At 45.2% G+C, this 18,505-nt stretch overlaps 2 protein-coding genes across 2 annotated transcripts; one reads left to right on the forward strand and one right to left on the reverse strand.

The window, feature by feature from the left end:
• Positions 1–584: 584 nt before the first annotated feature.
• grxcr1a (glutaredoxin and cysteine rich domain containing 1 a) lies at positions 585–3,385 on the forward strand (the record flags this gene model as incomplete). Its single annotated transcript, XM_080007828.1, has 4 exons — positions 585–989; positions 1,995–2,234; positions 2,337–2,402; positions 3,206–3,385. 4 exons carry the CDS (start codon positions 585–587, stop codon positions 3,383–3,385), a joined length of 891 nt encoding a protein of 296 aa, XP_079863954.1.
• Positions 3,386–5,977: 2,592 nt separating this feature from the next.
• slc30a9 (solute carrier family 30 member 9) lies at positions 5,978–18,352 on the reverse strand. Its single transcript, XM_080008684.1, has 18 exons — positions 18,291–18,352; positions 17,745–17,883; positions 16,992–17,189; positions 16,672–16,719; positions 16,186–16,285; positions 14,559–14,651; positions 14,307–14,389; positions 14,040–14,098; positions 13,537–13,604; positions 12,747–12,905; positions 11,979–12,114; positions 11,846–11,885; positions 11,692–11,763; positions 11,334–11,441; positions 8,721–8,886; positions 8,086–8,215; positions 7,740–7,853; positions 5,978–7,603 (listed from the first exon to the last, which is right to left on the reverse strand). Exons 2-18 carry the CDS (start codon positions 17,845–17,847, stop codon positions 7,559–7,561), a joined length of 1,722 nt encoding a protein of 573 aa, XP_079864810.1. The 5' UTR covers positions 17,848–17,883; positions 18,291–18,352; the 3' UTR covers positions 5,978–7,558.
• Positions 18,353–18,505: the final 153 nt, after the last annotated feature.

Here is an 18,505-nt window from a genome sequence, read left to right on the forward strand (position 1 = left end):
TAATTAACGGCAGTCGAAATAAACTTGACTGGGACAACGGAAAGATGGAAGGAAGTAACAAGATACATTTGACAGGGGGTCCAACCATATTATAACGGCGGTTATAGTTTACAGACCATAAACGTTATGAATGGGTCACATTCATTGTAAATAAATAAATACACACATTAATGAGTCACTACTTTATGTTGCACCTGACGTACCAGGGCGGAGCAATGCTGTTTTTTCTACTTCCTCAAATAATGTGGGGCCGTTAAAGCTCTTTTGTCAAACTTTTCGAGAAAACTACGTATGATCTCATGAATAATCCAAAAGCCGCTATCAGTTTACTTGAGGTTGGCTTGCTTTGGTTACCATGGCAGAAATGCATATATTATTTAGTGCCTCTGTAACGCCGACTGTAAGGCAGCTTAGGCTCTCGGTCGTTTTTAGAACCGTTCAAACTGTGAGGATTAAACACTCCCAAGTAATCCATGGGAAGAAAATAGTTTGTCCGTCTGAGCCTCTGCGTTGAGCTCCGAGCGAAGCCGCGAGACTGGGCAGGGCGGCTGCTGCGGGCCATGTAATCTGGGGCCGGTCTTCCGATGGAGGGGACGACGGGGACCGGCGCGGAGGAGAAGCCGCAGAAGCGGGTGCGGTTCCGCGTGGCGTCGGGGAACAGCGGCCGGGTCCTGAAGGAGATGTTCAAGGACGAGGGGCCGTCGGACTCCCTGGACTCGGACTGCACCAGCGGCTCGGACGCGGACCGGGCCAGCACCCCCTCCACCGGCGGAGACATGAACCCGCACTCGTTCGGGCTCCTGGGCTCCGAGCTGGACGACAGCGAGAGCGAACCCGATGAGCTGCTCATGTACGCCGGCGCCGCCAAGGACCGGACGTTCACCGCCAAGAGGGTGAACATCCTCAGCAAGAACGGGACCGTGAGGGGGGTCAAGCACAAAGTGAGCGCGGGGCAAGTGCTGTTCGAAAACCTTCCCAAATCCAGTTCGGTGAGTAAACTTGAATGGATCCCCGTTTGACCCTCGTCCCACAACAGGGCTTTTTTGACAATTCCGTGGAGGGGTGAAGCTGAAGCCAATGACAATTCATTGTCGGTCAAAATGTCTCCCGGGAAAAGGGAGCGTTGAGTCTCCTTGTCGGAAACATCTCTGCGTCGATGATCTAATGCAGTTTCCCTCCTGATACCATTCCACTCGCAGCGACATGTGTCCGACGTGTCGCACGGCGCGACGTGTGTAAGACCGGGCGCGGCGGAGCACGAAAAGAGGAGCGGGTCGCCGGACAGTCAATGATTAATGATGCATTCCGTTAAGTGTTTCAGGAGAAACTCGTCGGGCGGGTGAATTCCCAGCACTTTGCTTTCTAGGTTCCCTTTGACCGAAGGCCCGGTGGCCGTTCCTCGGTGACACTGAGCGTCGCGTGTTTGCACAGGCAGAGAGGGGATTTGTCGGGGGTGTATCCACCCAAAATCAGGATCCAAGTGGAAACGGCCGGCGGCGTTTCTGTCGCTCCATTTCCTTTGGGGACTTTGCCCGTGTTTTTGCCCGACTCTGCAACACCAACGGGACGTTTTCGTTGGGGCCGAGGGCGTTTCTTGAGACTGATGACGACGACCGAGGCTGCCGACAGCAACACGGAGCTGGGGTGGGGTTAGAGGCTGATCCATTAGGGTGGAACGTGTCTCCCGACCGAAAAATGGGTCGTGACGTTGCGCAAGTTTCACTTTGGATACCCGACCTACATTGACTCTCAATGTGATATTGGGGGGGGTTTTGCTCGGTGGAACGTGAGGTACTTTGCCGGAGCACGATTTTCTCGGGACGTTTGTATTTCTAAGTATTAGAATATTAAGTCCATATAAGTATTCGTCACTGCCTTTCATAACGTGTCATAACACACACATGGTTGCAAGGTTTAAAGAAAGGCGTTCAGGTGTCCTCGGGGGAGAGGTCAATGTCGGTCCTGTTAAATTATTTACGATCGTCTCCCCGCAGCAAGAGTTATCCCTGGAGTTTGGGCGGATGGTGATCTACACCACCAGCTTCCGCGTGGTGAGGACCACCTTCGAGCGGTGCGAGCTGGTGCGCAAGATCTTCCAGAACCACCGCGTGAGGTTTGTGGAGAAGAACATCGCCCTGGACAACGAGTACATGAAGGACCTGGAGGAGCGCTGCAGGCGCGTGGGGGAGCCCCCCTCGCTGCCCGTGGTGTTCGTGGACGGACACTACCTCGGGGTGAGTCCGCTCTCCCCCCCCCCACCCCCACCCCCCACACACCCCACCCCCACCAGGGCTCCAGGCGCGAGTCATATCGAGAACACAAATTATGTCTTTCAGGGTGCTGAGAAGATACTGGGCATGAATGAATCGGGAGAACTTCAAGATCTCCTCGCAAAAATCGAGGTAGGTGTCGATCGCCGCGAGGGCGGGGATCGCCGCGGTGAATAACTGATGTCGGGTTATGTGGGGAAAATTCATGGGCTTGACGGTTGGCAATCTTGGGCAATCTGCTTTATCGCCGTCTAAATCCTTGCGCAGTCACACTTGCGGCGTCCAAAAAGACAAACACATTGAAGTAAGCGCAGTCATTGTCCCATTCCAACCAGAATGCATCTTTAGAAGCACGCTTAAGATGCATGCATCGACGTGTATATATGAGAACAAAGGACACGTTTCTCCAGAAACATCGACGCACCTCACTCCCAACGGCGCTCTAACTAAGATCTGCAAACAGATCCCTTTTAAATGAGGCGGCAACGCTGTTCCGACAAGCTACGCCTTTGTCCTTGGGAGATTAGACCCTATGATAAATCTTCAAAACGGAATATAAAACAGTCTGCTGGCATTTAGGCCGCTCCTTCCATCCAGGATGCAACCCTAAAGGGCCATGGTTATGCTAATCTTGAAGAGGCAAAATGAATATGCGATGTTAGTATTTCTTTGCGATTATGCTTCCGAAAAGAAGGCGTAGGTGTTTATGGATGTAGCTGAATTGATAAAGTGTTTCCTCATCTCTAAGCAATTTAATTCCAAAATGATCTGGTGAATATTCATTTCTGAGCCAAACATTGTAACCAAAAGGGCCTTGTTCATATGTTCGACACGTTTAAATCATTTACCATCATATGTCGACGTTTCTGTGACGTAGTCCCTAAGAAGTTGGGTCCACAAGTATGGGACATCATATGCACGTACCTCCTTTCCAGCGGGTTCAGCACCCCCACGCGTGCCGGACCTGTGGGGGCTTCGCCTTCATCCCGTGTCCAATGTGCCATGGCAGCAAGATGTCCGTGTTTCGCAACTGCTTCACCGATTCCTTCAAAGCCCTCAAGTGCACTTGCTGCAACGAGAACGGCCTGCAGCCCTGTCAGAGCTGCAGCCGCTGAGGGATTTAAGTGCCTGACCCGTCACTCTTCCTCCCCTCAGGCCCCCACAAAGGTCCCTGCATCGCACTGCATCACAGTCAGCGGAATAGAGGGCGTGCACGCACGCACGCACACCATGGCATTTTCTCCATGGGCACTGTAAATAAAACAGCATTTGTAAAAAAAAAGAACAAAAAAACATATTCTAATTTTTTTTATTTCCCGAAAGTGTAATTTTGTGATGACAAAGACTCGGGTGGTTCAACACTTCGTGATTTCAATCCGGATTTTATTGTTCCTTTCCATAACAAATAACAGTAACAAGGGATGCCTTTTAGTTTACAGGGAGGTCGTAAAATGATCATAAAAATGGGACTTCCCTACGAAGGGCACAACCATGTCTCACCTATTCGGTGTGTTTTACCGGTCGCTCGCAGGCCCGGTTCAGGTCAGCTTAAGCTTGTTAGATAATTAGTTCTGAGTAGCAGCCCTCATTAAGAATGCTCTCATCACTAATCCCGCATCAGACAGAGGACACCGCACAGGACAGACAGGGAAAGTTTCCAGCTCGGTTTGCAGCCTGTGCAGGACACGAAACGGGATCTTCGTCCGCCGAGGACCGGTTAGCGTCAGTAAAACGCTTGACAAAACATGGAAAATCCGTCAAACGGATCTTTAGCAATATATTCCCACAGCATTAATTGAAAACCAGCTCCGAGGCAAGGCAACCCCATCTCCCAATGCATTACATACCCCTGGATAAAGCAAACCTAAGAGAGAATGGATTGTCTTGCACGAAGAATAGGCAGATCGTATTTCAAGCACATTATTTACAGTATCATCATGTGGGTCGTTTACACTGTCACACCGTCCACTTTGCACTATTTGGCGAAGGCAGTGATAGAATTTGCTGGATGTGGTCCAAGGGGTCCAGAAGAGGCTCTCTCTACGCTGTCATAGCCCTGTACAATGCTGCTTGAACATGATTCGACAAGGCAGCACTGTAAAGAGGCTAAAAGCGCAGAGCATGGGAGGGTGGTGGTGGTGGTGGTGGTGGTGGGCGCATCGTCCATCGGGCCTCCTCCTGCCACCGAACCGCCAGCGCCGTCCTCCCGGCTGTCTCTGCACCTGGGGTTGGAAACAGGACGGACACTGTATGAAACACGGAAACACATCTTGGATGATGTGACTGATGTGGGTGATGGGGCCGTTGTCAGTGAGTTTGCGGTGCACGGCGTGTGAAAGGCTACAACAACAGCAACAACAACAACAACAACCCCCAATGCATTTGACAAACGCACATCACAACGTCGGGAGGAGGGTGATGTGTGTTGTAACCATGGATTGCTGGGGGAAGAAACCCCCCCCCAAAAAAAACCAAAAAAAACCCTGGAGGTCTGTCTCCTGCGCCCCCATCTGTAGGGGGGGGGGGGACAATAAAAAGGAGAAAATGTACATATTTAAAAAAAAATGAAAGCATGCAAACTCTTGATTGAAATGGTATTTCCAAATACAAACATTAATGTCAGAAATAGATGAATGCCAATAAAGCCAGGAAGACAAGGAAAGCCTAAAGGAGGTGGAGGTTTTTTTTTTTAATCTTGGTTGCATGGTCACCTCCACATTTGACAGCTTTAGCTGATGATCCACATTGGGAGCAAAAAAAAAAAAAAAAAAAAAAAGCTGATCACCCAGTGCACAGAGACAGGGCTCGGAAATGGAAAAGGAGACGACATGGGCACACACTGACTTGGGAACGGCGACGGACGAGACATGACACCGATATGTGCGCAACACCCAGATGGCAGAACAACATGGAATGGGGGTTTAAAAACCTGCAGCGGACGGAGTGCGTCCCCACCCGTTAGTCCCTCTCTCCCTCTGTCTCTCCCTCTGTCTCCCTCGCCCCCTCCTCCGGGCTTGAAGAAACATGACATGTCGCGCCCGCCTGGCTCTGAGGCGAGGCTCGGTCCAGCGGTGCCGCGCGTAATGTGCGCAGTGGCGCTCGGGAGCGCAGGCTGCTCGGGGATGACGCGCCTCGTGACGTCACCGCCGCTCCTCTCGCCGCCGCGACGGGCTCCATCTAACGGGCTCCATCTAACGGACTGCGCCTCGAATTCCAGGCAGCGGCACGGCGTCGAGGAGGTGGGGGAAGGCTGGGCGGATTCATTCCCATACAACGCGAGATAACAGATGCATTTCTCCACCCAAACGGACAGGGGGGGGGGGGGGGGGGGCTCTTGGTGTTGATCGAATTGGGCAATAAATGCTTATGTTTATTATTCTCATTGTACAATATTCCCTATTCGGGGCGTTCAGTGTCAAGAGAAAGGGTAATGTTAAATAAACAGCAACAAACACAAATCAAATCCACTTTTGAATCGAGCATGTGGGTTTCACATTTAACCCTTGGAAGTGTCGTGCTTAAAAAATAAAAAAAATAACGTTTTTTGTTCTGCATTAGACTGGGCTTTCTGCAGGCTGGGTTCATCCACAAGTGCAGTTCCAATTCCCAACTCGCACGGTCATATATATGTATTTCTATTCGACAAGATGAAAAAGAAAGTCACCAATCACCAAAAAACGATTAAAAGCAAATAGTTTAATAAATTAAATGAAATTTATTCAAAGTCCTTCAGCATTATTATCACATTGTCATAACCAAAGGGAAAACAACGCCTTTAAAAATATAAACCTGGATTTCCACCCCACTGTTCCTGCACCACTTCAACAGGCTCATCTTCTGTTCCAATGGGCTTAGCTTGAAGACCATCCCAGGCAGCGACGCCCGAAGGCCGCTCTGCGACTCGGTGAGGACGATGCGGCGCAAAAAAGTAAAAACACAAGTCACCCGATGTAATGCAGAGATCAGCGGGAACGTCAAAGACTGACGCGGGTTCACACTGTACGGAACGCCGCGCGTCAGAATGTTGATCTTTCCGCACGCCAGAGGATGACTGAGGCCACACGACTGCGTTATTTCACTACATATATGTACGCTCGTATGTATGCGTGTGTGTGACAAATAAACATCTTGATCTTGGTTAGTATGTTTGTTTCCAGAATTTCATAATTTTCTGTCCACCCGTTTTGTGGTATTTAGCAAGCTGCCCCAGTGCCCAAATAATGAAAAATACAATTTAAATAAAAGCGTTCGCTGTGGGTCTGGGTTATTTACATTGGAAAAGGGGGCACAGCGGCTCGCTCCGTGTGGATGGGCGAACTACGCACTTCGTCTTTGGAACCATACAATCAGTTCGAGATCAGTCCTTCGCTTTGGAGTACGCGGCAACAGTGCTCAGAGAGTGACAACAGCTTTGTTTCGTCCACGGTGCGGGCGCGCTGTTTCTTATTCAGTACCAGTGTTTTTCTTCACATCGTCTCCTTGCAACATAAAGTGCTTCTCTGTCATCGACCGGGTGCCGTGAAGTGCTATCTTGGTTTTCTCAGCACATTTGCATACAATTCCATCATAGGTGCTCCTTTACTCACGCTCAGTCGGTTCTCAACTCTGTCAACTTCATCTAATATAAAGATTAAATGATAATAATGATTTAAAAAAAAAAACAACAAAAAAAAAAAAAGAACAAGATTGCATTTTCTTTTTTCTGTAATTGTAATATAACATGTTCATGATTAGTTTGTGGCTTAAGGGACTTTTAATACAGCTTGCTATCTAGAGTCCACTAACAATGGAAAATATCTTCCTCTTTTCATGTCATAGTCTTAGCACAACCCAACATGTAGAAGAAATGTGGAAAATGTGGTAATAGATTGTGGTCTCCCGTTGGACTTTTAGGAAGTCACCGTTTCAACCAAATCCAAATCGCGTTTGTGCTGGAATGTGAATGAAAGGCGAAAGAAAACCGATTGTGCAATGGCTACCGGCCCAGTTCAACTAATGAGAAAAAAACATTGAAACGTAGAAGAACTGGTGGCGCTCGGGACTGTTGCTAGGGCCTTACCTGTGGCTTTATGAGGTTAATGACAAGAAGTTGAACGAGCGCAAGAGGAAGCTAAATCTCTTGACCAACACTGTGCTTGCACGGTATTCCTACTATTCTACAGTAAGACTGGATGAGGAGCTGCTCGGAGGGGATCGCTGCAGGTGGAGGCGGGGGGTCGCAGACGGCCTGGCCGTCCCTCCGCCCGTTCCCCCGCCAAGAGCTTCAGCAGGACGAGCTCCAGCGGAGATCAGAGGATCTCCAAGTCCACATGCCGGACCTCGGGGTTCCGTTGCTACGGAGCAACAGGGGAAACAGAAACAGTCAAATACGACGTGGAGTGATTTTCCTGCCGCTAAGGTCGCAACAACAAGTGATTCGTTAAAGGATATTATCACCATGGAAACAGAGAGGTCACAGTGTTTCCATACCTTCAGCTCTTTCTCCAAGCGGTCCACCTCGGCTCCCAGGGTGTCGATGATGTTCTCCCCGTGCTTCAGCATGAAGTTCTCCAGCTCCTCAGGGGTCTTCACCTGCTGAATGTCCTGCGCACGCACACACACACACACACCTTACTAACTTATTATTATTACTTATGACCTTATCTTACTAACAATTTCTTCTGAAACTAAATCCATCCCTTTTTCCCGTATGCACTTTCAAACTCGATCACAGGAGCAGAATGTGCCACAGAGCATCCGCAGCTGCTAAATATCTCAAACAGGTTGCGGGACGTGAGGTAAAACACGATGCAGATTAGAAAGACTAAAATCCTACGTTGAGGATCTGATCGATGTCTTGCTTCTCCAGGTAGGACCGCGTCACCACTCGGCCGTCAAAGTCCACTTCGGCCTTGAAGCGTACTTTGCTGAGCCCTATGTCGGTGGCCTTCACGTCGTGGATGGCCCTTCATAAAATGAAAACATCTACGTCAATATCCTCCTCTCTCTCTCTGCGCTTTTAGGAAGACAGCAGTGCATCCATCCACAGCTGCAGTATATCCACGTAACCTTGACAACAGTAGCGCCATGAGAAGTTATAAATGATGGGAACCAACATTTTAATAAGGCCTCGGTTGAAAAATAGCGAACCTATCCTTTAAGGGACGCCAACATTGCGACACATCTTGTTGGTGTGGATTTCCCCGTGAAAGGACGACCAAATTGACAGCTGTATGTAAAAAACAATAAATACCAGGCTGCTGTATTTTAGGCTCGAGTGCTGAGCATAAACATTACAGCGGCCTGGACTGCTGCCACCCGGCTGGCTTTGGGGTGATGGGGGTGGTGGGGGCAGGTTGCAGCAAGTTTTGGGGTGGTGCGTGTTTGATCCAGACCCGACAACAGGACAAGGACCACACAGCATGTGACAGCCAAGAACACGTGAGGGTGCACAGGTGCGGTTCTGCTCACCTCACCGCCGGGTCGTTCTCCAAAAACTCGGTGAGCTTCTGAACGTGCTCTGCCTGGATTGAGCGTCCCAGCAGGGCCTCTGTGTTGGTATAGATGAGGAAGGCCGAGACGGTGCCCAGTAGCGTGCCCACGCCCAGGGAGCCCAGACTGTCGTAGTAGGGGTTACCTAGCAGGGGCCAGACAGAGGAAAGGAAAATAATAAAAAAATAATAATAATAAAAGAAAGAAAGAAAAAAATAAAATAAAATATAAAGAAATATATATATATATATATATATATATATATATATATATATATATATATATATATATATATATATATATAAAAATACAGTATTAGACAGACTCCTGACCAAGTCCCTCTTATCCAAGTCACAAGTCTCAAATCATTTGGTCCAAATCTCAAGCAAGTTCCCAGTGATTTTTCTTTGGGCAAGTCAAGTCAAGTCAAGTCAAGTCGAGTGCTTAGTTAAGGCAAGTCAAGTGATTCTTCTATCCCAAGATACTGCAGTTCTTAGGTATTAGTACCCGTTTAACAATGACATTATGGGCCCATCTAACCTGTTCCACAGGTATGACAATGTACGTTTTATGAATCAGCTAGTTTCAGTTAGTTGCTCGATAGGAATTAGGTAAGCTATCCGGTTCGGTTTAGTAACTTTTGTGCATAATCTCCGGGTGAGTTGCAAAGACATTTCACTGCATATATGTATGAAAGTATGTATATGTATGTGAAAAATAAACCTCTTGAATCTTATTGATATTCAGTGAAATAAATGTAATCTAACAAATCATTTTATAAAAGCTTATATATTTCTGAATTTCTCCTCAATTCAAAGAATATTCCCTCCCCATCACTTTGAGACAGTGAAATACTGACAGCTGGACTTCAACATCAAACATTGCTGCGCCCCCGTCCGTCCGTCCGTCTGCCTGTTTGCAGAATATCTCAAAAGTTATGAACAGATTTGCACAAATAGATGCAATTGAATTAAGTTATTGAATCCGAAAATGTTGACTTTTGGCCCAGTCGTGGCTGCCATGATGATATGATAATACAGTGTGTGTGTGTGTGTAACCAGTGGGAGGGAAACGAGTGCTTCTCGTTGATAAACAAAAAAACGTAATTTAGCGAGGAGCTTGACTGACAGGGTAGTTATCCAATCTTGACAACGCCCATTGTGCGCCGGCATACCACATTACGTTCCACTGACACTTTAAATATATATATATCTCTCTCTCTCTCTCTCTCTCTCTTTTTGGAGCCCGGCCGATGCCACATTGTTAGGTCCGATGCTAATCCCAATTTTGGAGAGTCTGAGCCCAGCGATCAATTTGAAAAACATTTTTATTTAAGTTTCTCTCTCTCTATATATATATATATATATATATATATATATATATATATATATATATATGAGAACATTTATCTTATAACCAAACAAATAAATAAACACACAAAGAATTTTTTGATTGATAAAATAAAAAATGTGAAAGATGATATAAAACAATTATATTTTTTTCCGAGTTCCAGTGAACGCATTGCTTCCAAAGCAAATTAGTTTTCCGGGTTTCCCATGAACGCAGCATCCCTTATTGCTCTGAGAGCCGTGTCTTGTCTAAATGCGAGTGTCAAATAATGATCGATATTGGTCAGACTTTTATATAGTTTTTATCACTATGTCGCATATCAGCGGCAAAACTGCTTTATGGCAATATGTGACCGGATTTGGAGTCACTATGCTTTACGTTATCTGCACGTGGGGAGGAGCTTGGTGCTTCAAGGACCAATCACGGCGCACATAGCTTCACACTGAAAAGAAAAAATACCGTCCCTTGTTCACAACTTACAATTTTCTAAACACCAACTTGTATTTGATAAGGAATTCTCAAATTGCACAATGGCAACATTCATGGATGACTACAGCATCGGTCCGTATGCAACCGAGCCGAGACAACATAAGATGAGGGGGACCCAGCCCAAACAAAGTAACTTTTCGTTTGAGCAATTACAATAGGGTCCAGCCCACAAAGCGACCATGCATTTAAAGTGCAGGTGCAGTGTGTATATTTGTGGAATGAACTTGGCAGAAATATATAAAAATATAATATTAAATTTGTATGTTTTAATTGGTGTATAATCCCGTGAAAATAATAATGGTTATGTTGGCGCTACCTTAGAATGAGCCGTGAGATCTACATAGGGAGCAGGTACGCTTCGCGGAGGCCGCCATGTTTCTTCTACAGTAACCCAGAACAGACAAACCAAACACTGGCACTATAGAAAGGCCTTTAGGATTTTTCGCGAGGTTCGCGGCCGCAAAAATAAATACAATATCCTATTTCATTTTTTGGTCATCAATCTGGACCGAGACATTGAAGGACCACAATCATGTGATGAGCCACAGATTCTTTAATAGGGACTCTTGATCAGTAGTATCAAACAGATGATGTGCATCAATATTATCTAAATTTTTTTATATTTAAGGTGATATACATTTCTTCTGTCACAAGTTTGAAAACCATGCCGTGTGAGAAGATTTAAAGAGGCCTGATAGTGCTTCTCTGCAGAGGTCTTATGCCCTAGTGTTGCCTGTATATGGTGGTGTGTACCTGTGAGGGAGGTGAGCCCCATGCAACTTGCAGCCATGATGACTCCTAGAACAGCAGCGGCGTCCTCCAGCAGAACCACGTTGGTGCTGGGGTCGCGACTCTGCATTACTGCACACACACACACACACACACACACACACACACACACACACACACACACACACACACACACACACACACACACACACACACACCCCAAATGTAAGTCACAAGGCAATTCTGTCATTTTCCCAAACAACGATAGATAAACAGAATACCCAGTTATGATTAACAAGATATTTACTAGATGTGAAAGACTTGCAGCTGGAAGCTATTGACCCGGTAAAATTTTACCTGGAAAAGTAATGCAGTAACATACCATACTCATAGAAGGAAACTTCTTGCTGTTGTGCGCTCTTTTTGATCTCATTGATGGCCACTAGCAGTGTAGCTGAAAAGAAAGACAGTGACACATCAATATCTCTGAGGGAGTAAAACAAGCTGCTTGAATGCCAGTTGCACTTTACACCTACCTCCTTCAGAGACCAGAGAGCCGGCCAGAATACAGTAAGCCTGCGGGCAGGAATAAATGGTTCACTGATTATCAAATGGGCCACCGCCCCTTCAACTTCCACACTTCAGACAAGAGACCGTGCAGCCACTCACCCACAGGAGAGACTCCATGGGCTGCGGGTGGAGCAGCCCCATGATGCCGTGGTACCAGGAAAGACCAGCTCCCATCATGAAGATGCCCACTCCGCTGATGAGGGAGGCGATGTAGCGCATGTTGGAGAAGCCGTACCTAAAAAGAATGAAGCCAGTATTTCAGCGATATTTAATCCTGTTGATGTGTACATACCAAAGACATACAATTGTACATTCAACACAAACTTTTAAGCTCAAGGTCTTGATTTGTGGCCACATTTGTAAATAACTAAATTTGTCAGAATGACTAAGAAGCTCTCCATACTATGAGAGAAACATTAAAATAAAGGACGCTTTTGAGGTTTACTGTAACCTACTTAAAGTAGAAATCCATAAAGTCAAACGTGTTGGGTAGATTCAACTGCAAGTCCCAGAATCCTATATCGACAAGTTTGCTAATCACAACTAGCTGCTGGTTTATCAAGTTCACCACAGCTGCCTTTTTCTTTTTGCATGTGGTGGATCCCGCCACCAACAATGGAAACAGCATATAGATGAGCACATGCATAACGTTAATACATTGAATAAAAGTATGAAATATGAAGAGTGAGATTTTTTTAACCTAAATAATCTTATGGATGAACACCCTCAGCCCTGATTTTAGAACTGTATACCCTCGCTTGCCCTTTAACTCCATGCTCTGACCCTAACCGCCCCTCCAGGACCGGCACTTTATTGATCTTATTACACCATTATTGCCGTAGTAGGAGAAATGTCTCCTGTGCTTACGGGTGCACGGCATCCGGGTTGCGCACAGACTGGCTGATTCCCAGAGCGAGCAGAGCCTGGTTGCAGGTGTCAGCCAGCGAGTGGATGGCTTCAGAAAACATGCTGGCGGACCCAGTGTAGACCCAAGCCAGGAGCTTGAAGAAGAAGTTCAGCCCATTGCTGAAGACAGAGGCAAATGTTAGATCAAACAGCTAACACACACACACACACACACACACACACACACACACACACACACACACACACACACACACACACACACACACACACACACACACACACACACACACACACACACACACACTTCTCTGATTAGCTTGCCATTTTTTTTCCCCAATTCAATACTTAAGGATTTTTTTTTAATCCATATTATATCTTTTTGACAAGCTCTCCGCCTTAGTTGGATTTTGGGCGCCTTGCGTTAAGTAGGAGGTCAATGTGGACGCACACAATGTTCTGCATGTGACTGCTTGTGTCTAACTCAATCATCCAACACAGGAGCCCGCTGAGCCTCATGTGACCAAGGACTTCTTCACATTTTCAAATTCAAGTGTTCATTTGTCATCTATTCTACCATGTTTTTAAAGGTTGATTTGGTGTATTATGATACATGCTTGGAGAACTTGTAGGAATCATTGACATCAACTACCAAAATTGTATATAATATTGCAATAGAGTGGCATCATTTAGGCCTAGATCCAACATGGTTTTGTTTCAGTGTAATCCCATACAGGTTATGCTGTATGAAAAAACGTTATAGAAAGCATAAAAGCAAAGTAAAAATACTTACATGCAAATAGCAACCATCACAACTTTCCCGGGCCCCTGTAGAAAGGTTGCCCTCTTGCGTGATCGAGGCTAAATCAAAACGTGAAAAGAAACAGTGGAGACATTTAATCTTTATTCTAAGAGTTATTGTAATATCATGAGCAATCAGTGGCTGACAAGCATGCTTCCTATCAACCCACTGTTTTGATTTGAACGTTTCATCTTAAGCAAACACTATAACCCATATCTGGCACAAGGAGACATGCTGGCTAAAACAAAACAAACAACCCAACCACTGTATAGAGTATGGAATTCACCAAAACATGCCAGTGAAGAGTGGAGCTATGCTGTATGGGGGAACTGACGTTGCATGGAACAGAGAATGACATTGTCATGCTGATGAACTGACAGTCCAAACAATCCCAGAGAGGGATAAAGGTGGGGACACCAAGGGCGGTGCCACAGGATGAACACAGCAGGTTGTTGCTGGAATTTCTATGTTAATATTAACACTAATGCGCTTACCTTAGTGTTTCCCCAGAAATCTTTGTATTCTTTCAGCAGTTGCTGATTTCGAAAAATATCTGCCAAGAGGGGTAAAAACGGGCATTATAGTGTTAGAGCTAATTTAGAAAAAAATATATGTACATCACAAAGTTTGCGTGATGCAATTTATTCGTTTGGGTTTTTTAGAAAAAACATACACTACAATAAGACATGGTCAAAATGATCTGACGTTTGGTACAAAATGACAATTAATGGAAATGTGAGGAAAAAAAAACCAAAACCTACTCTCTTGGTACTCTCTCTCCACCTCTTTCCTGAGTTTTCTCTCCCTAGCGAGAGCTTCAGGGCTTCCCCACACATCCAGTGCTCTGAAAGCCACAGATAAGGATTGACATGAGGCTCAATAAATATTGTTTAAAAAATAAATAAATAAATAAAAAATAAATAGGTATTTGTATTCTCAGCTACAACGGCTGACACTTGAATGAAATTGAGCAGCGTAACTCTCAGTAACAAGCAGAAGAATTGAACACTCACTTGGCTTCAACATCCGACCGCAGGAACACAGTGAAAGCCTCTGTGTCGTCGTGGGGGCTGCGCCTTCTGATTTTCCTCAACTGTTCCAGGTCACTGAGGCCATATTGGGGGGGGGGGGGTAATGCAGTTTAACATCCAGCATCAGTGGCTCTCCAATACAGCTGTGTTTGCTAGTCCTACTTGAGCTAATCAATGTGGTGAGTTTACTTATTAACTCATTAAAATTCCTGCTGTGGTTTTGCTCTTCCTGCTTTCTAAACTAGCACAAGCCTAAAACCAAGCATCTGTAATACCATAGCCCCAGCCTCAGGTTCCAACAATTGTTTGTTTGGTCAGAATTGAGTAATGCACTGATGGTAATTTCCTTAGCCTATTCCAATTTCTGATTTTTTAATATTGCCAATATCGCAATCGGCAAGCCGGGCGATACTGTTTTTCATTCAATTATATGTCATTATAAAACATTGACTATTAAATAACTTTTACATTGTCGTCCGGTCATTTTGAGTTCATATTCGTGATCGGAGAAATCCCATTTTCTTATCATTTGTTCTCATTGTCTATATCCGCTGTATGTCAATGACAAACACATTGCGTGATCTGATCACGCTAACATGATAGGACAGCTGCACATAAGGACTACAGCTGCAATTTTCAGTTACCACAATAGTGAGAATGCTGATTTTGACACTGTGTGTTTATTATTGTTCATTTTTCACTATGGAACAATAGTAGAACATGAAAATGTCCCTGAGCTCCAATAAAATAAAATACAACATGGAATGCTCACTGAGCTCCAATAAAACAAAATACAACATGGAACGCTCACTGAGCTCCAATAAAATACAATAATGCACTGTCACCAAGTTTCAGTATAATGCGATCTATAACTCTCAATGAGTTTTAGTAGGACACAAACATGGAAATGTACACTTCAGACTTCAAATAAAAGTCTTCACTTTTAAGTGCAAATATACCTTTCTGTTATATTTGGAACATGCCATTCCAAAATAAAAAAAATAAAAAAAATAAAAATAATAATAATAAATGGCCGACTCTTCTCACTCTCGTTCACTGGAAGTCCTCCTTCGCTTGCCGTACATTTGACCAACTGAATCATATCGAACGATTCATTTTACTGAGTGACTCGTCAAGAACAGATTCTCAAAAAGAAGAGAGGAAAAAAAAAAAAAAAAAAAAAAAAGAGTCAAACCTTTCATCATCAACTGAGCTTCGTTGTTGTGACAGCGATAGATACTGCAGTCTGCACAATTTTGGAATATTGTCGGACGATAAATAATTGATCTACTCTTCTATCTTTACCTTTAAGTACCTCCAAACAGCCGACATTTTCTTTCTCTCTTTTTTTTTAACATCAACTAAGCATTTACGTTACATTACGTTGGTATCGGGTTTGAGTAGCTGAGCATTTCTACGAGTATGAGTAAGTGTACATGAGCACTGTATCGGGTGTGTAGAATTGACTGGCACAGAATCGGATATATCTGACACTGATCATGGTCACCGGTCATGGCCGATTAACCTGAAAACCGGCCAATTGAGCCGTGCATCTCTAACTAATACATTGGGGATAATAAAGCAAACAGCTTTTTTTAACAGGTCCCACCTTGGCTTGAGGCAGAACTCGTTCATGGCTCTGACTGCAGTTATGAAGTTGTTTTGGGTGTACTTGGATCCATACTCGCGTTTCTTCAGGACAGCCCGCACTGAGCATTAAGAGGAAATGGAAGACATGAGTTTATCATATGAGGTTAACATTTCTATCGCACTCACGTTTTGATAAATAAAACCCATTTATTATTCTTGTGACTAATAGTGTCATCTCCTTCTCAAGGAGTTGACATTGGTGTCCAATTATTAGAGGTTTGCTCCTGGTCATTATCTCCTGCAGTCATCAGATCCAATGTTCGGCAAGGAAAGTTTGTTTATATAGCACATTTCAATAAAGAAATTCAATCTGCTTTACATAGAAACCCACCCACATTACAAATTGACCGCGCCTAACAGATTTAAAAAGCAACACTGAAAAGCTATGTATGCCATCCAGAATATATATTTTAAATGATCAGAAGAGGATACAGCTCAACATTACCTTTCACCTGAATTGTCTCTGCTTTAGTTAGCCCGTGTGGTGCAGAACCTTAAAAAACATGAAATTAAGTACTTTAAAAATTCAGAAATATGTCCAAGAGATATCTAGATTCAATACAGACGGACAAAATAGCCAGCTACCGTTCCGCTTGGGCTGGCAGACACAATGGGACAGAATGCATTTAGGAAATTACTTTTGAAAACGCCAAGTATCACAAGGAGCACATAATAAGCACATACAGCCAAATATCCCAATAAAAATCTAACTCTGTGACAATGCCAGCATTACAGACAGTGATTAAAATTTGCAAAGACTGTTACCTGATGACATTGAGGAGGGTTTTGTCACCGCAGACAGCAAATTCTCTGCGGTTGGAGTGTCACCTGGCCCTTGTTTGGGGGTACCGTTTTTACCGGTGCCAGAGGTAGAGTAGTGCTGGACCTGGGCCAACCCAAGAGACGCAACACGGCAGTCGGGAAGGCTGAACCAGAAGCTGTGAAGGCCACCACTTTGCCAACCTGTGTAGGAGATGAATGATAGGAGTGACGAAGTCATACAGGTACAGTGCAGTGAAATGATAAAAGGGCAAATTCGACAGGCTGTGCAAAACAAAGTAAACAAAATAATGAAATAGCAAAATTATATATGGTACACAAAAAGAAAGAAAAACATAAGCAAAAAATATAAAAGCAAAATTGAAATGTATGTCGATACATATGTGTAGGGTTCAGCAGGGAATACATAGTTACAGTTTGTAGGGGTGTTATCCACAGATGATGCAATGATGTGCAATTTATATTGAAGAACAGATTAATTGTAATTACATAGACTTTAGACATTATAATAATTTTGTAAACTTGGACCTGCTTATTAGTTATCAGATTAGTAGATCAGTATCAATGTCCATATTATTGTATTTAGACCTTATAGAGCTTATTGTGCGTAATCACCGGGTGTCATGACATTTCACTGCATATATGTAAGACCGTGTGTACGTGTATGTGACAAATAACCTCTTGAACTTGAACTGATATTTATTATTCCGAAACAGAACATCCCATCTATCTTCGTACCATGCTGGTGGGTCCAGGGTGTCCTCTGGGAGAAGCAGGCTCTGTGCTGCAGAGAGACCCTGCAGAGGACAGTCCATGGTCTGTGGACCAGGCCGGCGATCATCCTCACTGTGGCCGGGCTCCGTGCTGGGGGGTCTGGCTGTGGGAGGGCAGCGCGCACACGCACACAAACAAACAAACAAACAAACAAACATTCATACAATTTAGCCTCACTCGCGACTCGCCCGCTGAGAGGATCTGACGCTATCTGAGGCAGGTGCTACTGTCAAACAGTTAATGTGACACATGGACCCAGTGGATCCGACGGAACCCGGTGACTTGAAGAGCTACTCCTCGATGCTACGAGCTAAGCTAGTACATAACATTAGCTCGCTGCGGTACAACCCGGAACGTTAGCTAGCACACTGAGCCACATTGGTAAAACCAGGGAGGGCGGAGAAGGGTCCCTCCTTCTACCCGCGTCGGTATGCGATGAAACGAAAGCGGGAGGGAAAAAACCTAAAAACAACGACGTTCGTTTGGAAGTATTGAGGGGGGAAAACCGACCTTTCTACGGCAGCGCTCGCTCCGTATAATCCGGCCCCATCCCGAGTGCGCGGCAGCAGCCGGGGCAGAGCCGCTGTGACGTCACATGGCCATTCGCGACGACTCGCGACAGTTCTCGCGAGACCCCGGGAGGGACCGCGGGGCCGTCGTCCCGTGCTGCGTTCCGGCGACCCTCGGGAATCGGCCGCGCCGCCGCTCACCGTGTCGAGAGGACG

This window comes from Zeus faber (genome assembly GCF_960531495.2).
Source record: "Zeus faber genome assembly, chromosome: 10".
NCBI lineage: Eukaryota > Metazoa > Chordata > Actinopteri > Zeiformes > Zeidae > Zeus > Zeus faber.

Excerpts from the sequence above, each read along its gene's own strand:
- slc30a9 (XM_080008684.1), bottom strand. The coding sequence starts at position 17,847 with ATGATCGCCGGCCTGGTCCACAGACCATGGACTGTCCTCTGCAGGGTC. Across the intron at positions 14,652-16,185 it reads GAGTTCTGCCTCAAGCCAAG|TGACCTGGAACAGTTGAGGA; the intron begins GTGGGACCTGTT and ends ATATGGCCTCAG. Across the intron at positions 14,390-14,558 it reads CGGTCGGATGTTGAAGCCAA|AGCACTGGATGTGTGGGGAA; the intron begins GTGAGTGTTCAA and ends TGTGGCTTTCAG.